This window comes from Hyla sarda, chromosome 2 (genome assembly GCF_029499605.1).
Source record: "Hyla sarda isolate aHylSar1 chromosome 2, aHylSar1.hap1, whole genome shotgun sequence".
Taxonomy (NCBI): Eukaryota; Metazoa; Chordata; class Amphibia; order Anura; family Hylidae; genus Hyla; species Hyla sarda.
The window spans coordinates 39292259-39313088 of NC_079190.1; the positions used below are offsets into that span (position 1 = coordinate 39292259).

The 20830-nt window shown below is 42.6% G+C and overlaps 1 protein-coding gene across 1 annotated transcript in view; it reads left to right on the top strand.

Moving 5' to 3' along the window:
- Positions 1-20830, top strand: part of DYNC2H1 (dynein cytoplasmic 2 heavy chain 1) — a gene marked incomplete in the record, with an annotated part of 465550 nt that overhangs the window by 90062 nt on the left and 354658 nt on the right. The window contains 3 exon segments of the mRNA XM_056561585.1: positions 1570-1685; positions 10749-10948; positions 15208-15472. Coding sequence (XP_056417560.1) covers positions 1570-1685; positions 10749-10948; positions 15208-15472 — 581 coding nt within the window.

The window sequence follows — 20830 nt, forward strand, 5'->3', positions numbered from 1 at the left end:
GAGTAGGTTTGTTGCAACAATAATAGATGAAAATAGGCTGTCCAAGCTGTAGAGCTCATCGAGGCACTTACTGTCAGTTCAGGGATCACATTAGCACATATATGCACATTCATGCATTGAGCCTGTGTGTGTGCTGTATGCACTTATCTGTTGTGTGTTAAGGACACTTTACAAAGTGACCACAAGTCCTTTTATTGGCATGTAATGCAATAAAGTCATCTAAATGGAGCACACTGTATAATGGATCTGTTAAAATTCACATAATTCAAAACATGATTCTATCTTTTTCATATCTGTCTGTCTATCTCTCATGTCTATGTATTTATCTATTTTATATATATATCTATATCTCTCATATCTATCTATATTTATCTATCTATATCTATCACATATCTATCTATCTGTCTCATATCTGTCTCATATCTATCTCATTTCTATCTACAGTGGTCCCTCAACATACGATGGTAATTCGTTCCAAACGAGCCATCGTTTGTCCAATCCATCGTATGTTGAGGGATCCGTGCAATGTAAAGTATAGGAAGCTGTACCTGTCCCCGCCGCTCGAGATGGTGATCCCGGGCCTCCGCTGGGCTCTCCGCTGTCTTCTCCGATCCTCCGCTGTCGTCTTAGGTCCTCTTCTGTCTTCTCCTGTCTTCCGCAAGGCCTTACTGGGCCTGCGTAGCGGCGTCATTACGCTGCTGCGTACGCCATTCCTATTGGATGGCGTGCGCAGCAGCGTATTGACGTCATCGAAGAGGGCCGAGAAGACGCCGGAAGACCAGCGCTGGACCTGGAGGGCACCCCGGAGCATCGTGGAGGGGTAAGTAATACTTACCGCACCACACGGGGAACATTAAGCTGCTATCCGGCAGCAGCTTAAGCATTTTGCGCTGTCGGATAGCACTTAATGCGATGGCCCCGACATAAAAAAGCATCGTATGTCTCTGAGAGGCCATCGTATGTCGATTTCATTATATGTCGGGGCCATCGTAGGTCTCATATCTATCTCATATCTATCTCATATCCATCTATCTCATATTTATCTATCTATCTATCTATCTATCTCATATCTATCTCATATCCATCTATCTCATATTTATCTATCTATCTATCTCATATCTATCTATCGGTCTCATATCTATCTGTCTCATATCTATCTGTGAATACACATTAAAGCACAACTGTTGCATAGAATATGCTTATGAAGCTGCACGCACAGTTCACTATTGCTTTACAAGACTATTCTAAGCATAGCCTAGGGCAGTGGTCTCCAACCTGCAGACCTCCAGTTGTTGCAAAACTACAACTCCCAGCATGCCCGGACAGCCAACGGCATGCTGGGAGTTGTAGTTTTTCAACATCTGGAGGTCCGCAGGTTGAAGACCACTGGCTTAGGGCTTTTTATAAGCCTGCTCTTTGTCCTTTCACTTTTAATATCTGCTATGAAGCAACAAATAGTGCCCAATGTGCGACCAGAATTTGTCTTAAAATGTGAGCACAACCCTGTGATAATCCTGAAGATATATAAATGTTGCGCAGTTTTAATGTCTTTAGTTTTATTCATTCCAGGGAATTGTTGACACCACAGCAGCATTATGACTGGGGATTGAGAGCACTGAAGACTGTCCTGAAAGGTTGTGGGAATCTTCTTCAGCCATTAAAGAAGAATGGAGCGAAGCTGAATAGTACGTTTTACGATAAATACTTTCTTTTTTCACACTGCATTAAAGAGGATCCATGGCCTCTCCTTACCTGTCTGTTTTAGTATATCGTCATATTCTCCATGAAATAACGTGTTTTTTTTTTATAGCTCTGTGTTGTGCCATTCCTCTATGATTCTTGCTAAAAATGTATCACTAAATATCCAACTGGGTGTGTCCATACTATGTCTGCTTTGATTGGATAGTCTCAGTGCAGAGGCACGCCTCTGAGGATCACCCAGTTGGCTATTTTGTCATATATTTTAGTAAGAATAACAGAGGAATGGAGTTGAGACCCATAGCTGTAATAATCTTATTTATTTACAGATGCGTAGATGTGAACAGCATCCGAGATTTGTCATTCTCCATAGTAAAGCTTTTTAATACAACACTCTTGCAGATGCAGGAAATATTGCCAGAATGACTAGAGATTTCCCCATGATATGTTAACTGATATTTTTAAAGGAGATCTGTCAGCAGCTCAGGGTATCCTAACTTGCTAATCGGTGCTGTTACCCTGAGCATTATAGTACCTTCTATATGGTGCTCTGGTGTGTCATTTGTCTGTAATATAAGTTTCTCAGTCGGCTCCATTGGGGGACACAGAGACTGTGGGTATATGCTGCTGCCACCAGGAGGCTGACACTGGGAAACAAAAAGAAAGTCGGCCCCTCCCAGCAGGATATACCCGCCCACAGGCACTGAGCTAATCAGTTTTAGCTTAGTGTCCGTAGGATACAGACACAGGTCTGGAGTTCTTCAGACTTGGTCTTTTACTTTTTTATTTTTTAGTTCAGGGACATGTATTTAGGTTTTTTCTCCCTTTTATTTCTCTCTTTTTAGGTGGGGGTTCAGGAGCATGGCGCTACCTGTTCCCCCATATGCGAAGAAGGGGCACTGTTTACCCTTTCTCGTCAACTGTCAGCGCCAGGGGTTGTACCTCTAGGTCTGGGTCCTCCTACCTACCCTGCTCTCCTCGCTGTCTCAGCCCGGCATGATGCAGGTGTTTAATGGTTGGCTGAAGACTTCGGTAGGTAAGTTTTCTCCGGCACTTGGTGATTATTTCCCCCCCCCCCCCCCCCCTCTTTTCCCTCGGGTCTATCTTTTCTTCAGGGTTCTCAACCTCTGAATTCCCCCCTGTTTTTGGCCCACTCTTCCAAACCTCCTTTCCGGGGACCAGTTTACTCTGCTCGGCCATCCTGAAGTCTCGGGTTCTCTGTTCTTTCTCCGGGGCCAGCACTCTGTACTTGGGTGCATTCTTCCAGTACCGCAGCTCCCAGTACGCAGTACCCCTTATCTTAGTGAGCGGTATGCTGGCCACCTCTACCTTCAGCTTATGCGCCTCTCCCCTGTCGGCTGCGCTGCACGCGCACGGCCGGCAGTTACTTTCTCTTTCGGCTGCTTCCACATCTGAGGCAACTGGAGCCTCAGGGGGCACTCCTAGCCCCCTTCTCGCCACCGTCCTATTATCTCTCAGTGCACACACTGGGGGGTCACTGACATCCTATCAGTGCAGTGCGCGCGCTGCAGGGGTCATTCTGGATGTCTCCTTCCTTTTCATCCAATGAGTGCCAGGCTGGTTCTGGTTCCGCCTCCATTCCCATTATGCTGGGCCCTCCCCTGGACAGAGTGACTGCTCTTCACGTTGCAGCCTGCTTCTCCTCTCCTCTCAGGGACACAGAAACTGGGTGAGACTGCTCCATTTTCTTGCTGACTTCTTATTTGCTTGCACCTATGTCCGAGCCCAGGTCCCAAGGTCCTGGTGGCGGTGATCACCATCCTTTGAGCCCGGGGAGTGTCCTTGATCCCTTACCTGGATGACCTCCTGATCAAGGCTCCAACCTGGGGCCAGAATTAGGAGAGTCTCCTTCTCACTCTACAGACCTTGTCCCGTTTCGGTTGGGTGGTCAACCAGGAAAAGTCCAATCTGACTCCCACCCAGTCTCTGATCTTCTTAGGAATCCAGTTTGACACGGTGGCTCCTGCCGAACAAGCGCCGCTCTCTGTCAACAGGCGTCGTCCTGTTCCAGTTTACATTCGGTTCAGCATGGAAGTCCTGGGTCGGATGGTGGCGGCCATGGAAGCTGCCCCTTTCGCCCAGTTTCATTGTCGCCCTCTTCTGTCCCGGTGGGACAAGTCTCTACTTTCCCTCAATTGCAGGATTCTTCTTCCCCTCCAGGATTCGCCAGTCCTTCCTATGGTGGCTCAGTCTTCTCTTCCTCGGCAGGGACGGTCTCTTCACTGGCAGGTCATCACGACGGACGCCAGTCTCAGCAGTTGGGGGGGCAATTTACCTTTGCCTTCTCCATTGGGAGCGACTTCTCCAGGACCGACCTGTTCATGTCCAGACAGACAACTCCAAAGCTGTGGCGTATGTCAATCACCACGACTGCACTTGTAGCCCTGCGGAGATGACCGAGGTCTCCTGCTCTGGGCGGAACTCAGAGTTCCCTCCATCTTGGCGATTCACATCCCAGGGGTGGACAATTGGGAGGCAGACTTCCTCAGCTTCTCCTCTGCCGACCCTGGTGAGTGGTCTCTTCATCCGTAGGTGTTTGCGGAAATCTTCAACCTCTGTGGGACTCCAGACGTGGACCTCTTGTTTTGTCGCAATGTCCCGCAATCCTCTGGCTCTGGCTGTAGATGCCTTAGTGATCCCCTGGTCGCACTTCGTCCTCCTCTATATCTTCCCTCCTCTTCCTCTCCTTTCGAGGGTCCTTTTGGAAGCTCAAAGCAGAGGGCGTCTCCGCCATTCTCGTGGCTTTCGTGGTAGGATTAAATGAAGAAAAAATCAACCTGGCATCAGGCGCTCGGGGATCCAGAGAGATCTCACAACCAGTTCATGGAGGTGGATAGAGATTAGAGCTTTATTAGTATACAACAACGCGTTTCGGGGTTAACATACCCCTTCTTCAGATTGACAGATTGTACAGTACAGTGCAACAGAGGGCTTTTTATACACACATTGATTGAGAAACAAAATGGTGGCAGGGTCACAGATTCAGGGTGGGAGGTACAACAGTAGCAATAGAAACGCAAAAAAACTGGGAACTTTATCTTTAGATTGACTCATGTACTTTATAACTATATATGGGGATAACAGTAACTTCAAATAGAGAGAGGAAATGTGCTTTATTAGAAGATGTAAAGCAGGGTGTAATACTTGATCCGGTTCATGTATTGAATAGAGGCTTGGTGCGCACTCATTGCGAACGTTGCCGTGCGCTCCACGGCATGTAAACACCAGCCGCATGTCCCCGCTCTGTTTATAAACAGAGCGGAGGTGCGGCGTGTAGGTTGCTACGGACGCGTCGCTGGGGAACGTGTCCTGGGGAAATGATATATTACAGAGCAAGCGCATGGTTTAGCGCTGCTCTGTGTGAATCGGGTAAAGAAAACTATGTGGAGCATGATTTTAACGGCACAGTTTTGCTTAGTATATAGAGAAATGAGTGTATTACATGAAAATTTAGTACATTTTTAACAAAAATATTAATATTATAGAATAAGTTTGTATCAACAAGGATCAATAGGGTGCGTAAGTAAAAAATGGGATGGATCAGTTAATATGATGACACGGGCTGAAGGTATATAAGCAAATAAATAAGTAAATAAATATTTAGTATAAAGAATATAAAAAAATTTATATGTATAAAAAGTGATGAATAGGAATAATAAAATGGTATAGGGGACTTCATGTGGAAATGTATAAAACAATGATAATATGACAATATGAGAAAATATAAAAAAATATAAAAAATATATAAAATTCTATGAAGATCTATAAAAACCGCACATTGGTCCAAAAATAAATATATATACAAATTTATACACATATAAATATATAAATACATATATGTACATACATCACATAGGGTACGGAAAGACAGAGGGAGCCTCTATATAAAGCTCTCCACTTCCGCACAGCCATATTCACAAGTTACTCTCAATAAATTCATTTAAACCAAGGGGCTGAAGTGTGTGTAATTTGAATATCCAATAATTTTCACGTTGCCTAAGTGTATTAAAACGCTGGGGAACGTCTTTGTTAATCTGTTCTATGGCAGATATCTTAAAGATCCAGTTCACCCTCCTGGAAGGCCTATCATTTCTGGCATTAATTCCATTACCTCAAACCTGTCGCATTATATTGACATTATACTACAAAGATATGTCATTACTTTAAAATCCCATCTAAAAGACACAACAGACTTCATTTCTTCCATTTTACCACTAAAATGGCAAAAACATTTTATTTTTGTGACAATGGACATTTCTTCATTATATACAATCATTGATCACCAACTAGGTTTGAATGCCATCTCCTTCTATCTGGAAAACGATATAACTATACCGGCCGAACAAAAAACTTTTATACTTAAAGGAATAGAGTTCATTTTAACTCATAACTATTTTATTTTTTTAAATCATATCTATTTACAACAGAGAGGCACCGCAATGGGCACGCGCTTCGCGCCAAGTTTCGCAAATTTATTTGTAGGACGCTTTGAAGAAACTGAAATGTACACACATCCACTTTTTAACCACTGCATATACTATAAACGTTACATCGACGACATTTTTATCATATGGGATGGCTCTCGCTCTGACCTTTCAGAGTTTTTACATTTTCTCAATAATAACAAATGGGGACTCACTTTTACACATGAATCCTACTCCAATCATGCAGAATTTTTAGATGTGTGCGTTTTTTATACTGAAGATAACACTCTCAATACAAAGACTTTTTTTAAAAAGGTGGACAGCAACAGTTATTTAGATTTTAGAAGCTGTCATTATAAGAAATGGCTCCAGAACGTACCGTTTGGACAATTTAAGCGCATTCGCCGTAACTGCACCTTAAATACAGACTATGTCCAACAGAGCAAATTACTGGTTAGTAGATTTCAAGCAAAGAAATACCCGAAAAAAATTATAATTTCTGCTAAAACCAGAGCAAACAAACTGACACAATCTGACTGTCTTACCAAAAAAATTCTGACAATAGATACACCATTAGACAAACGATGTTGTAATTTTATTACCACCTTTTCTAATAATAATAAAGATATTAGATCTATACTTGCCAAACATTGGAACATTCTTCTAAATGATCCTTTTCTACAAAAAATTCTTCCTCCTAAACCACAAGTCACCTTTCGGCGAGCACGCTCCCTAAAAAACATACTCGCCCCCAGTAATTTAAAAACTCTACAAAAAAAACCTTCCAACTTTTTACAAAAGAATGGTTGTTTTAAGTGTAACCATGCGCGCTGCAAATGTTGTGTAAATTTAATGCATATGGCAAAAGAGTTTCACTCTGCGGTCACCAAAGAGATTTTTCCTATTAAATCACATATATCCTGTGACTCCCAATATGTTGTATACCTCTTACAGTGCCCGTGTGGCCTGCAATACGTAGGCCGCACCACACAGTGTTTGAGAAATCGGATCAACAAACACCGTAGCAATGTAACCCTCAAGTACCAACTTCATAGTGTGTCACGCCATGCTTCGCTATATCATGAGGGCGATTTTTCGGCCTTTAAGATATCTGCCATAGAACAGATTAACAAAGACGTTCCCCAGCGTTTTAATACACTTAGGCAACGTGAAAATTATTGGATATTCAAATTACACACACTTCAGCCCCTTGGTTTAAATGAATTTATTGAGAGTAACTTGTGAATATGGCTGTGCGGAAGTGGAGAGCTTTATATAGAGGCTCCCTCTGTCTTTCCGTACCCTATGTGATGTATGTACATATATGTATTTATATATTTATATGTGTATAAATTTGTATATATATTTATTTTTGGACCAATGTGCGGTTTTTATAGATCTTCATAGAATTTTATATATTTTTTATATTTTTTTATATTTTCTCATATTGTCATATTATCATTGTTTTATACATTTCCACATGAAGTCCCCTATACCATTTTATTATTCCTATTCATCACTTTTTATACATATAAATTTTTTTTATATTCTTTATACTAAATATTTATTTACTTATTTATTTGCTTATATACCTTCAGCCCGTGTCATCATATTAACTGATCCATCCCATTTTTTACTTACGCACCCTATTGATCCTTGTTGATACAAACTTATTCTATAATATTAATATTTTTGTTAAAAATGTACTAAATTTTCATGTAATACACTCATTTCTCTATATACTAAGCAAAACTGTGCCGTTAAAATCATGCTCCACATAGTTTTCTTTACCCGATTCACACAGAGCAGCGCTAAACCATGCGCTTGCTCTGTAATATATCATTTCCCCAGGACACGTTCCCCAGCGACGCGTCCGTAGCAACCTACACGCCGCACCTCCGCTCTGTTTATAAACAGAGCGGGGACATGCGGCTGGTGTTTACATGCCGTGGAGCGCACGGCAACGTTCGCAATGAGTGCGCACCAAGCCTCTATTCAATACATGAACCGGATCAAGTATTACACCCTGCTTTACATCTTCTAATAAAGCACATTTCCTCTCTCTATTTGAAGTTACTGTTATCCCCATATATAGTTATAAAGTACATGAGTCAATCTAAAGATAAAGTTCCCAGTTTTTTTGCGTTTCTATTGCTACTGTTGTACCTCCCACCCTGAATCTGTGACCCTGCCACCATTTTGTTTCTCAATCAATGTGTGTATAAAAAGCCCTCTGTTGCACTGTACTGTACAATCTGTCAATCTGAAGAAGGGGTATGTTAACCCCGAAACGCGTTGTTGTATACTAATAAAGCTCTAATCTCTATCCACCTCCATGAACTGGTTGTGAGATCTCTCTGGATCCCCGAGCGCCTGATGCCAGGTTGATTTTTTCTTCATTTAAGCTCATCCACAGGATCTCCTCTTTGGATCTATCCTGAAGACCTGTAGGCTTGCACGGAATCCTCCATTACCTCAGATTGAGGTTACATGCGTATTATTATACGCTCCAGGTGAGCGGCCATTCATTAGACCCCTTACGTTTCCCCACTTTACGTGGGCCTTTGCACAAATTCTTAGGGTAATGCACTAGGCGCCTCTTTGGGCCTTCTTTCTTTTTTTCTATTCATTTACAGGTTCGTGGTAGGATGACGTTGTTTGTCTAGTGGCCGTACCACTGTGCCTCCCAGTTTGTCCCGACCTGCTCTTTCACGGTTCCCTTTGCCACCCCAATTTACAGTCGCTGGATTTGACGGTAAGGTGGTTGAAACCGCGGTTCTAAGGGCCAGGGGGTTCTCTCCCCAGGTGATCCGCACAATGATCAGGGCGTGTCAATCTTCGCAGAGGAAGGCTGATCACCGTACTTGGTAGTCTCACTTTCGATGGTGTGAGTCTCACTCCTTCTCTCCAGTCATTTTTTCTCTTCCGTGCCTTTTTTTCTTTTTTACAGTCTGGACTTGAGCAACGTTTGACTCTCAGTTCTCTTATGGGTCAGTTGTCGGCTCTCTACAGTCTCTTTCAGCACTCCCTGGCGTCCGATCCTCACATGTGCACTTTTCTGCAGGGCGTAGCTCATGTGGCTTCGCTGTACAGATCCCCTACTCCTTTGAGGGATCTAAATCTGGTTCACGGTGCATTACCGTTTGAACCTCTGCGGGACATCTCCCTTCGCTTCCTTTCCTGGAAGGTGGCTTTTTCTTATTGCGGTCACTACTCCCGGAGGGTTTCTGAGTTGGCAGCTCTCTTCTGCCATTCCCGATATCTGGTTTTGCATCAGGACAAGGTTGTTTTTCGACCAAACCCCAACTTTTTACCTAAGGTGGCCTCTTCTTTTCACCTGATTGAGGATATCATCCTCCCATCTTTTGTCCATCTCCCTCTGATCCTAGGGAGCACTTACTTCATAGTCTTGACGTGGTCTGGGCTGTTCGGATCTACCTTTCGGTCACTTCTACGTTCCGTCAGTGTGACTCCTTTTTTGTGCTTCCGGAGGGTCGTCGTAAAGGACTTCCAGCTTCAAAGGCGACCATTTCAGGGTGGACCCGTTCTACCATATCGGAAGCCTACCGCTGCAAAGGAAAGACTCCGCCTTTCTGGGTCACAGCTCATTCCACTCGTTCCGTTGGGGCCTCCTGGGCTCTCCGCAATAGGGCCTCTGCCTTGCAAGTCTGCAAGGCAGCCACTTGGTCCTCCTTGCACACTTTAACAAAATTTTACCAGGTGCACACATTTGTGTCTGCTGACGCCGGCTTGGGTCGCAAGGTGTTGCAGGTTGCTGTGGCTCAGCCTTCCGCCTGATTTTGCTTTGTTTTTTTGTTTTTTTCCACCCCGGGGATTGCTTTGGTACGTACCACGGTCTCTGTGTCTCCCAATGGAGCCGACCGAGAAAAGTAGTTTTTTTATGCTTACCATAAAATCTCTTTCTCAGAGAATCCATTGGGAGACACAGCGCCCACCCATTTGCTCTGGTGTCTTTGGTTTGGTTGTCTGTCCGGGGATTATTTTTGTCTGTGGTTCCTTCGGAAAGTTTCTGATTTATATTTTTTTTCTCCCTGTCTGTCCTCTTCTACTGCTTTAAGACTAATCTGATTAGCTCAGAGACTGTAGGCGGGTATATCCTGCCAAGAGATCCTCCGTGTCCCCCAATGGATCACTCGAGAAAGAGATTTTACGGTAAGCGTAAAAATCTACTCTTTATTGATATGCAAATAAGGGGGTGTTTCTTTACCCCTTGAGTTACATCACTACACTAGGGCGGCTTTAAGTGCAGGTAGGCAGCCATGTTGGTGTAACTTGGGTACAGTACACTGAATGGCCTAATTTGCATTTTAATAAACTTAGATTACAGAAAAAGGCCACCAAAAGCGCCATATTAAAGGTACTATAATGCTCATGGTAACAGCCCCTGTTAGCATCTAGCAGAAGGTTAGAATGTCGTAACCTGCTGACAAATTCCCTTTAAGCACCAGCAGATAGGTTTGTCTTGCACACTTGTTATTGTGTTTTCTGAACACCCAGTTTGCATGGTAATATCTTTTTCTTCAATACATAAACAAGTTTCATCTCATGCCATCTATACAGTTGACAATTATGTTTATATTCCAGTCAGTGAAAGCCATATCGTGGTTCAGGCTCTGAGGCTTAATACAATGTCAAAACTGACATTTGCTGACTGCTCCCGGTGCGATGCTCTGATTAAGGATGTTTTCCCTGGAATTGACTTTAAAGACGTGGAGTACTTGGAACTAAGTGCGGCCCTAGAGCAGGCGTTTAAGGAAGCAAACCTAGAAATCATACCAAGTCAGGTAAGTTTTTGTTATTTAACTTTGTTATAAGTAATGGTATGTTACTGAGCTAACATCTAATACAGGAATATGGGTGCACTACTGTGGTAGATGTAAACAATGACATTGGCTATCCCTCAACACTGATGTTAAAATTGAGACATTCGACAGTATATCCTTAGATGAAGGACATACCAGAGCCTGCACACCAACGCCAAGGTTTCTCAAGTGGCACGGGACCTAACACTAACCTACCTGTGCGTGATAAGCAAAAACCAGGGGACAGTGGGCAATTACAGCCGCATTAGGCCGACTCATAGCCTCTGACCGATAACCCTCCAGTGTGGCTGATCACACATACAATGGGAGGAGGGAGAGACAGGCTACAAGCCCCACCTAAGTTGGCTGATATGTGTGCCGGCCTCACAGGTGAACCTTAATGCTGCCTTAACCCCTTAATGACTGAGGGTTTTTCGGTTTTTGCACTTTCGTTTTTTCCTCCTCACCTTTTAAAAATCATAACCCTTTTAATTTTGCACCTAAAAATCCACATGATGGCTTATTTTTTGCGCCACCAATTCTACTTTGCAGTGACATCAGTCATTTTGCCCAAAAATCTACAGCAAATGGAAAAAAATTCATTGTGCAACGAAATTGAAGAAAAAACGCCATTTTGTAACTTTTGGGGGCTTCCGTTTCTATCCAGTACATTTTCAAATAAAAATTACACCTTATCTTTATTCTGTAGGTCCATACGATTAAAATGATACCCTACTTATATAGGTTTTATTTTGTTGTACTTCTGGAAAAAATCATAACTACATGCACGGAAATGTATACGTTTAAAATTGTCATCTTCTGACCCCTATAACTTTTTTATTTTTCTTCTAATGGGGTGGTGTGAGGGCTCATTTTTTGTGCCGTGATCTGAAGTTTTTTGCGGTACCATTTTTGTATTGATCGGACTTTTTGATCGCTTTTTATTAATTTTTTCATGATATAAAAAGCGACCAAAAATAAGTTATTTTGGACTTTGGAATTTTTTTGCGCGTACGCCATTGACTGTGCGGTTTAGTTAATGATATCATTTTATGGTTCGGATATTTACGCACTCGGCGATACCACATATGTTTATATTTATTTTTATTTACATGGTGGTTTTTTTTATGGGAAAAGGGGGGTGATTTGAACTTTTATTAAGAAAAGGGTTAAATCACATTTATTAACTTTTTTTTTTTTTACACTTTTTATTTGCAGTGTTATAGCTCCCATAGGAGGCTATAACACTGCACACACTGATTGCCAGCACTGTTCACTGCAAAGCCATAACTTTGCAGTGATCGGTGTTATTGGCGGTCGATTGCTCAAACCTGCATCTCAGGCTTGGAGCAATCGATCGCTGAAGGGACACGCCGGAGGCAGGTAAGAGGACCTCCGCTCGTGTCCCAGCTGATCGGGTCACCGCATTTTCACTGTGGTGTTCCCGGTCAGCCCCACTGAGCAGCCGGGCAGCTTTCACTTTTGTTTTAGACGCACCTTTCAACTTTGAACGCCGCGTCTAAAGGGTTAATAGCGCGCGGCACCGCGATCGCTGCCGCGCACTATTAGCCCCGGGTCCCGGCTTCAGATACATGCCGGGACCGACCCGATATGACGCGGGGTCACCACGTGACCCCGCGTTATGTCGCGGGAGCCGACCAAGGACGTATATATACGTCCTTGGTCGTTAAGGGGTTAATAGTGATCAAGGCGCATTACATATGGAGTTTATACACCTCCAAGTTTAAGATTTAAACAACAACAAAGACGTGGTCTCAAATGGCTGGAGGTGCTCAACCCCAAATGCGGTTGTGCATTTATACTGGGGGAGCAGATCCTTCCCTTGTAGTCCGTTGCTAAGGGGGATCCCCAGCATAAAAATGCATACAATGGAGGATGCCTGCAGGGGACTACAAGTGCCACAAAGGCATCCCTCACCAGATAGACGTGTGGATGTGTAACAATTAGAATAATACAGGAATTTAGGTGCACTACTGTGGTAGATGTATACAATGACATTGGCTATCCCTCAACACTGATGTTAAAATTGAGACATTCGCCAGTGTATCCTTATATGAAGGACACATCAGAGCCCGCACACAGCTAACATCTATCACCGATCCACAGCATAGGGTGTAAATGTTAAGTCACAGAGACCTCTACTGATCACTAGAATGAGGATCCGTAGAGGTCCTTGTGACAATATAAGTGCAGGGAAAGGTGGCTAGTGTGGAATGTTGGTGGAGCATAATTGTTGTCTTCATACATCACCAATGGGACCTACAGAAAGAGATGTACAGTGCTTTCTTATCACAAATGTTTAGGTCTAATAAAATTGTTCTTCAAAGACGGTCAGAATAACATCAGTCTGTCTAGTTCTTTTTATACGCTCCAACATGTTAAAAGTAAAAACCAGGTGACCCATAAACAGAACAATTTTTTGTTAGAATAAAAATATTATATCACACATTCATCAGCTTGCCTATGGATAGGGGGATAAATTATATTAACCCCTTAACAACCACGGACGTATATTTACGTGGCCAGCTCCCGATCTGTGAAGAGCGCTCAGGAGCGGAGTGCGCTTCGTATCTGCGGTGTCCAGGTTGGCAACAGGGACCCGCAGCTAATACCGGACACCGCCGATCGGGCTGATGTCCGGTATTAAAGGGGTATTCCAGGAAAAAGCTTTTTTTATATATATCAACTGGCTCCAGAAAGTTCAACAGATTTGTAAATTACTTCTATTAAAAAATCGTAATCCTTTCAGTACTTGGTTGTTCTTTTCTATCTAAGTGCTCTCTGATGACACGTGTCTCAGGAAACGCCCAGTTTAAAAGCAAATCCCCATAGCAAACCTCTTCTAACCGGGCGTTTCCCGAGACAGGTGTCATCAGAGAGCACTTAGACAGAAAAGAACAACCTTAACTTCAGAAGCTCATAAGTACTGAAAGGATTAAGATTTTTTAATAGAAGACATTTAAAAATTTGTTTAACTTTCTGGAGCCAGTTGATATAAATAAAAAAAAGTTTTTTCCTGGAATACCCCTTTAACCCTTTAGACGCCACAATTAAAGTTGATTGCAGCATCTAGAACGGGAGAAACCGGCTAGCTCAGCGGAGCTGTTCGGGACTGCTGCGGTTAAATTGCGGCATCCCGAACAGCTAAGAGGACAGCGGGAGGCTCCCTACCTGGTTCCATGCTGTCCGATCGACGTTTGATTGCTACAAGCCTGAGATCCAGGCTTGAGCAATCAAGGGTAGATAATACTGATCAATGCTTTGTTATTGCATAGCATTGAACAGTGCCTAATGGCTAAAGCATTGCAAAAAAAAAAAGTAAAAAAAAAAAAAAAGTGTTTAAAAAATGTGATTAAACCCCTTCTTTAATAAAAAAAAGTTAAAATCACCCCCCCATTCCTATTTAAAAAAAAAGTGCAAAAAATAAATAAAGATAAACATATGTGGTATCGCCACGTGTGTAAATGTCCGAACTATAAAAATATATTGTTAATTAAACCGCACGGTCAATGGCGTACGCGCAAAAACATTCTGAAGTCCAAAATAGCTTATTTTTGGTCACTTTTTATAACATAAAAAATGAATAAAAAGCGATCAAGAAGTCAGATCGAAACAAAAATGGTACCGATAAAAACTTCAGATCATGGCACAAACTATGAGCCCTCATACAGGCCCATACTTGGAAAAATTTTAAAGTTATAGGGGTCAGAAGAGGACACTTTTAAACATATACATGTTCTTGCATGTACTTATGATTTATTTCAGAAGTACAACAAAATCAAACTATATAAGTAGGGTATCATTTTAATAGTATGGACCTACAGAATAAAGATAAGGTGTCATTGTTACCGAAAAATGTACTGTGTAGAAACGGAAGCCCCCAAAATGTACAAAATGGCGTTTTTTCTTCAATTTTGTCACACAATGATTTTTTTATTTCCATTTTGCTGTAGATTTTTGGGTAAAATGACTGATGTCATTACAAAGTAGAATTGGTGGCGCAAACAATAAGCCATCAAATGGATTTAGGTGCAAAATTGAAAGGGTTATGCTTTTTAAAAGTTAAGGAGGAAAAAACGAAAGTGCAAAAAACGGAAAAATGCTAAGTCCTTAAGGGGCTAGAGGCAAAACCCCTGGTTTGACAGGTAATGACAGGTGAGTTTTTATTGGCTTTTGTTAATAACAATCACCAATCAAGATGTACTTTTTCATCTCTACAGATTAAGAAAGCTCTGGAACTATATGAACAGCTACGTCAAAGAATGGGAGTAGTTATTGTGGGACCCAGTGGTGCTGGCAAGTCGATCCTATGGCGCATGTTACGAGCTGCACTTGGAAAGACTGGAAAGGTTGTAAAACAGTATACTATGAATCCTAAAGCTATGCCCCGACACCAGCTACTTGGACACATCGACATGGATACCAGAGAGTGGTCAGATGGAGTCCTAACCAACAGTGCACGCCAGGTGGTCCGAGAGCCTCAAGGTGAGTTATTGCAGCCTTAAACACTTAATAACAAGCCCATTTTGCACCATGAGAACAAGGGTTAATGGAACACCAGCATGCACACTTGACCTACTGCTTTATTTAGAGGTGTGTGTGTTTTGGGGGGTGGGGGTTGCGAGGGGCACGGAATTCCAGTTTTTGTCACTTATCACCTGTGGATAGGTGACGCATGTCTAACTCGGGTAAATCTCTTTAAAGGGGTTAACCGGTCCTTTCACTTCCATGGAACTGAGCTGCAAAGCCACATCTATCCGAATGACAAATATGGTGCTGTTTTTCTAAGGCTGGATAACCCCTTTAAGGGTACTTTTACATGTACATAATCTGCTGAAAATTTTAAGCAGAGGAAATTCTGTATGCAAATTTTATGCTGTAGAATTCTAAAATATCTGTGACTGTCCTATTCTTCTTAAATATCCCCATTTAGATGAATTGAACTGATTTTCAGTTTTAGAGTTTTGCAGCATCGGATTGGATTTAAAACCATAGATCCCAGCACTGCAAGGCAACAGTGCTAATTACAATGCCCTAGACTATCAGCGTCTTAAAGGGGTACTGCGGTGGTTAATTTGTTTGACTATATGGCATCTTCTTTTCAAGTTTAGTTTTTTTGCAATATACATGTGTTATATGTTTTGGCAGCATGTGTGTGTTTTTCTTACCTGTTTGTTGGGCAGGAAGTTCTGTAGTTCAGAGGGTTTTCTTTTACTGTTGTCCACAGTCCTGAGTCTGTGGACAAGATGTCACAGCTTTTTTTTTTTCTGTCTGCATGAGAAATAAGCCACACCCCCTCATCTCATCCAGCTACACACAGAGTACACAGCTCCTCACCTCCCCTCCCCCTGCTCTGTATTCTGAGGACGCAGGTCTGCACAGGAGAAGGACCTCACAGAGAAGATAAGTGTTATCTGAGGGGAGGATGAGAAGGTGCACGGGGTGGGGATGTATGGACTGCAGGGGGAATACATCTCATACTGGGAATGATCTCTATATGTGAAGGGGGAGGGGGGACTCCTGAATGACACACGCTGGGAGTTGTAGTCCCTTTTGTGTGTGTATGCCAGTGTATCCCAACCAAGGCTGATTATATTAGTAGGATGGGTAAAGGGCGGAACTAACAAAAAAAAAAAAAAAAAGGAGCCTCCCCAAACCAGCAAGGCATGTGGCATGCTGGGATTTGTAGTTTTCAGCACAGCAAGAAACAGGAAATAGAAGCAAAGATAGGAAAACAAAGTGGGGGATAAAAAGACAACAAAGAACGGAAATAGAGTCGCCTAAACAACAAGAATAGAAATGAAACAAAACAAATAGGGTAAGTCACAAACGGAAAAACACGTTGACCACCGCAGTACCCCTTTAATAAGACTACATTTGTGGTGTACATCATTAAGCCTGCAGAGCGGTATGCTGCATATAGCTCGATGTTTCTTCACGCAATATTTTGATTTATGTGGACTGAACATAGTCTAGAAAGGATTATATTCAGTCTATTTCCAAGCATTTACAGTTTTTATGTAGGACTCCAAAATTTAGGCTGACACCCTTTTGAATCTTGCAGAAAAAACTGTATACTCCCAGAAATGGACTGAATGTAGTTATTTTGTGATGTGAAACTGTTACGGGAGAAATATTGCATGCACTATTTCTCCCTTTACCTCTCCCATCACAAAATAATGTCAGTTATTAATAACGGGCTATGAGGGGTTAAAACGGGTAATGTAAAAATCCCATAGACTTCAATGGGATTTTGTAACGGCTGTTTTTAATAGTTTTGTTAAAGGACATGTCCGGTGCTCACTTTTCTTATTGTATCCGTTCCGGGCTGCAAAATAAAAGAAAACAAACTTTCTCTTACCTGCCTACGCTCCCCCGGTGCTCCGGTACAGGTTTTCGGTCCCCGGGCTGTATTCTTCTTACTTTCTGTTAGCCCGGCACGGAGCTTCAGCCTATCACCGGCCGCAGCGATGTCCCGCCTCGGCCAGTGATAGGCTGAAGCTCCGTGTGACGTGCCGGGCTAACAGGAAGTAAGAAGAATACAGCCCGGGGACCGAGCACCTGCATAGGCAGGCAAGAGAAAGCTTATTTTCAGTTGTTTTTTTTTTTTTTGCAGCCCGGAACGGATACAATAAGAAAAGTGAGCACCGGACATGTCCTTTAATGGGTCATTGTAACAGATTTTTAAAACTGAGAATTCTATAGTGTGAAAGCAGCATAAGGTCTTATATTTTCAATTCTTCTATGATGAAAAATAGTGAGTGCATGAAAAGTAAAACTTTTCTGTATCAAAATAATTTTTGTTTAGATTTTTCCTTTAAAGGGGTTCTCCACCATAAGGGGATTTTAGTACGTACCTGGCAGGCAGTAGTGGACATGCTTAGGAAGGATCTGCGCTTGTCTTGGGGCTAAATGGCTATGTTGTGAGATTACCAGAACACTGTGGCTAGCTTTTTGTGAACTGGTATTTCCTGTTTGACTTTTCTTTTTTTGACTACAAATCCCATAATTCCATCTTCCTCCCTCCCACACATCAGCCACCCCACCCGTTGAAACCTAAATGAGGTGCATCCATTCAAATCAGTGTGGTTTTCAATCAGGGTGCCTACAGCTGTTGCATTAGTTGCAGATTGATCTCTCTCCCACCAAGCGAACGCTCCACCCATTGAAGCAGACAGGCTCCCTGTCATCAGCTGACTAGTGAGTCAGGTCTCGGCCGCATTGCAACCTGGGAAAAATCTGAGACAACAGTGATTTTGTATGCTGGTAAAAATAAATATTACAGACACTATATTATGAACTACACTTACTTTACAGCCCCTGTAGCACAGTCAAATAAAAAAAATTCCTGGAATACCCCTTTAAGTCCTTGCCTCCTTGGGCTATGTTCACACGGCAGAAATTCCGCATAGATTCGGAAATTAGGCAGCCGCATTAATTTGGCTGGAATTCCGTATTTTTTAAATCTTTAAATCATTTGTGGAATCTGTGCACAATGATTTCCGCATGAATTCCGCATAAATCCACAGTGAACATAAAATTTGTGCCTTTATTTAATGCAAAAGTTACACAAATTACACGCACAAAATCTGCATTTAGCACAGCAAAAAAAAAAAGCCCCATTGACTTCAGTGGGCTTTCACTGCCAAATTCCACAAAAATATAAGACATAATTTATATTTTTGCAGAAAGCAGAATGGGAAATATTAGCTGTGAAACATCTGCAGCAAAAATTTTCTGTGTGAATGGGACTGCAAAATCAAGTAAATTGGCTTAAAATACATGCAGCATTTCCATGCAGATTTCTATCTTTGGAGGTCACAGAACAGCTTGGTCTATTAAGAACTTATGAGGTAATCTGCAGAGTCTGACGTTCCCAGGAGCTGTGCAGGTTATTATCAGGACTCACACATAGCTGAATGGATCTTCTCCAATAATAGCACTTCATAGGATCATTTTTTCAAGGTGTCCCTGGCATTTCTTCTTTTCAGTACCGTATATACTCGAGTATAAGCCGAGGCCCCTAATTTTACCCCAAAAACCCAGGAAAAGTTATTGACTCGACTATAAGCCTAGGGTGGGAAATACATCATCCCCCCCATGTAATCATCCAGACCCCCGTCATCATCCTCCCCCTTCATCATCACTGCCTTTCAATCCCTTCATCAGTGGTCTTCAACCTGCGGACCTCCACAGGTTTCAAAACTACAACTCCCAGCATGCCCGGAGTTGTAGTTTTGAAACATCTGGAGGTCCGCAGGTTGAAGACCACTGCAGCCTTTGTCATCATCCAGCCCCCCACCCCTTTGTTTTGTACTCACCTCCCCTTGGCGGGAAGTTAGGGTGAGCTGGTCCGGGCCATCTATGCTGCAGGGACCGTCCGGTGGGGATGGTTAGTCATTGCGGGCTGTCCATTTTCACCGGGGGGGCTCTTCTCCACGCTTCCGGCCCGAACTAGTGACATTGCCTTGACGACGACGCAGAGGGACGGTGCGCATGAACGTCCCTGTGCGTCGTCGTCAAGGCAACGTCACTACTCCGGAGCCTGGCCCGAAATGCGGAGAAGAGGCCCCACTGGTGAAAATGGACAGCCCGCAACGACTAACCATCTCCACCGGACGGTCCCTGCAACATAGGTGGCCCGGAACAGCTCACCCTAACTACCCGCCGGGGGGAGGTGAGTACAAAACAAAAGGTGAGGGGGGCTGGATGATGACGAAGGCCGCAGTGGTCTTCAACCTGCGGACCTCCAGATGTTTCAAAACTACAACTCCCAGCATGCCCGGACAGCCGATGGCTGTCTGGGCATGCTGGGAGTTGTAGTTTTGCAACATCTGGAGGTCCGCAGGTTGAAGACCACTGATGAAGGATTGACAGGCGGAGAGTTCACTCGAGTATAAGCCGAGGGTGGCATTTTCAGCACGAAAAATCGTGCTGAAAAACTCTGCTTATACTCGAGTATATACGGTAGTTTCTCTCTCACCAGCACATTAGATTGTCTGTCTGGCAACATTTTAAAGCCTTCCTATGGATAGAAACAAAAAACAATTCAATATGTTAAAATGGGTACAAAATCAATAAAGCTAAATATTTGCAAAGCTACTTAGGGAGAGATTTATCAAAATGTGTGCAGAGGAAAAGTTGCCCAGTTGCCCATAGCAACCAATCAGATCACTTTCATTTTTAACAAGGCCTCTGCAAAATGAAAGAAGCGATCTGATTGGTTGCTATGGGCAACTGGGCAACTTTTCCTCTGCACTAGTTTTGATAAATCTTCCCCTTAGTGTTTTACATACAATTAAAGGCTATGGACACACATTTTTTTATTTTAATGCTCATTTGTTTCCTGAATGCAAAATAAAGCAACTATTCACATAGTCTTAATTATTTTATTATTATTATTATTATTATTTTTTTTTTTTTACAATTTAGCTTCTATTTAGAGAAAGATAAGATAAATCCGTCAGTCAGACTTTCTGCTTTGTGGAAGAGATAATAGTGGGGAGGGGGTTATGCACCTGCTGGAGGTATAGTCAGAAGGGAGAGAATCATTGGAAGGCAGGTTATATAGGCTGGAGATCGAGAGGAGAGTAAAGACAGTGGTCCCTCAACTTACAATATTAATTGGTTCCAGGACAACCATTGTATGTTGAGACCATTGTATGTTGAGACCATAACTCTATGGAAACCTGGTAATTGCTTCTGAAGCCACCAAAATGTCATCCAGAAATAGGAAAAAGTGAGGATTAATGAAAAATAAGTAGATAACTAATATAGATAAAGCAAATCCTTACATATAAAAGTAATAAGGATCTGCTGGGAGCTGTAATCACTGTCTATGTA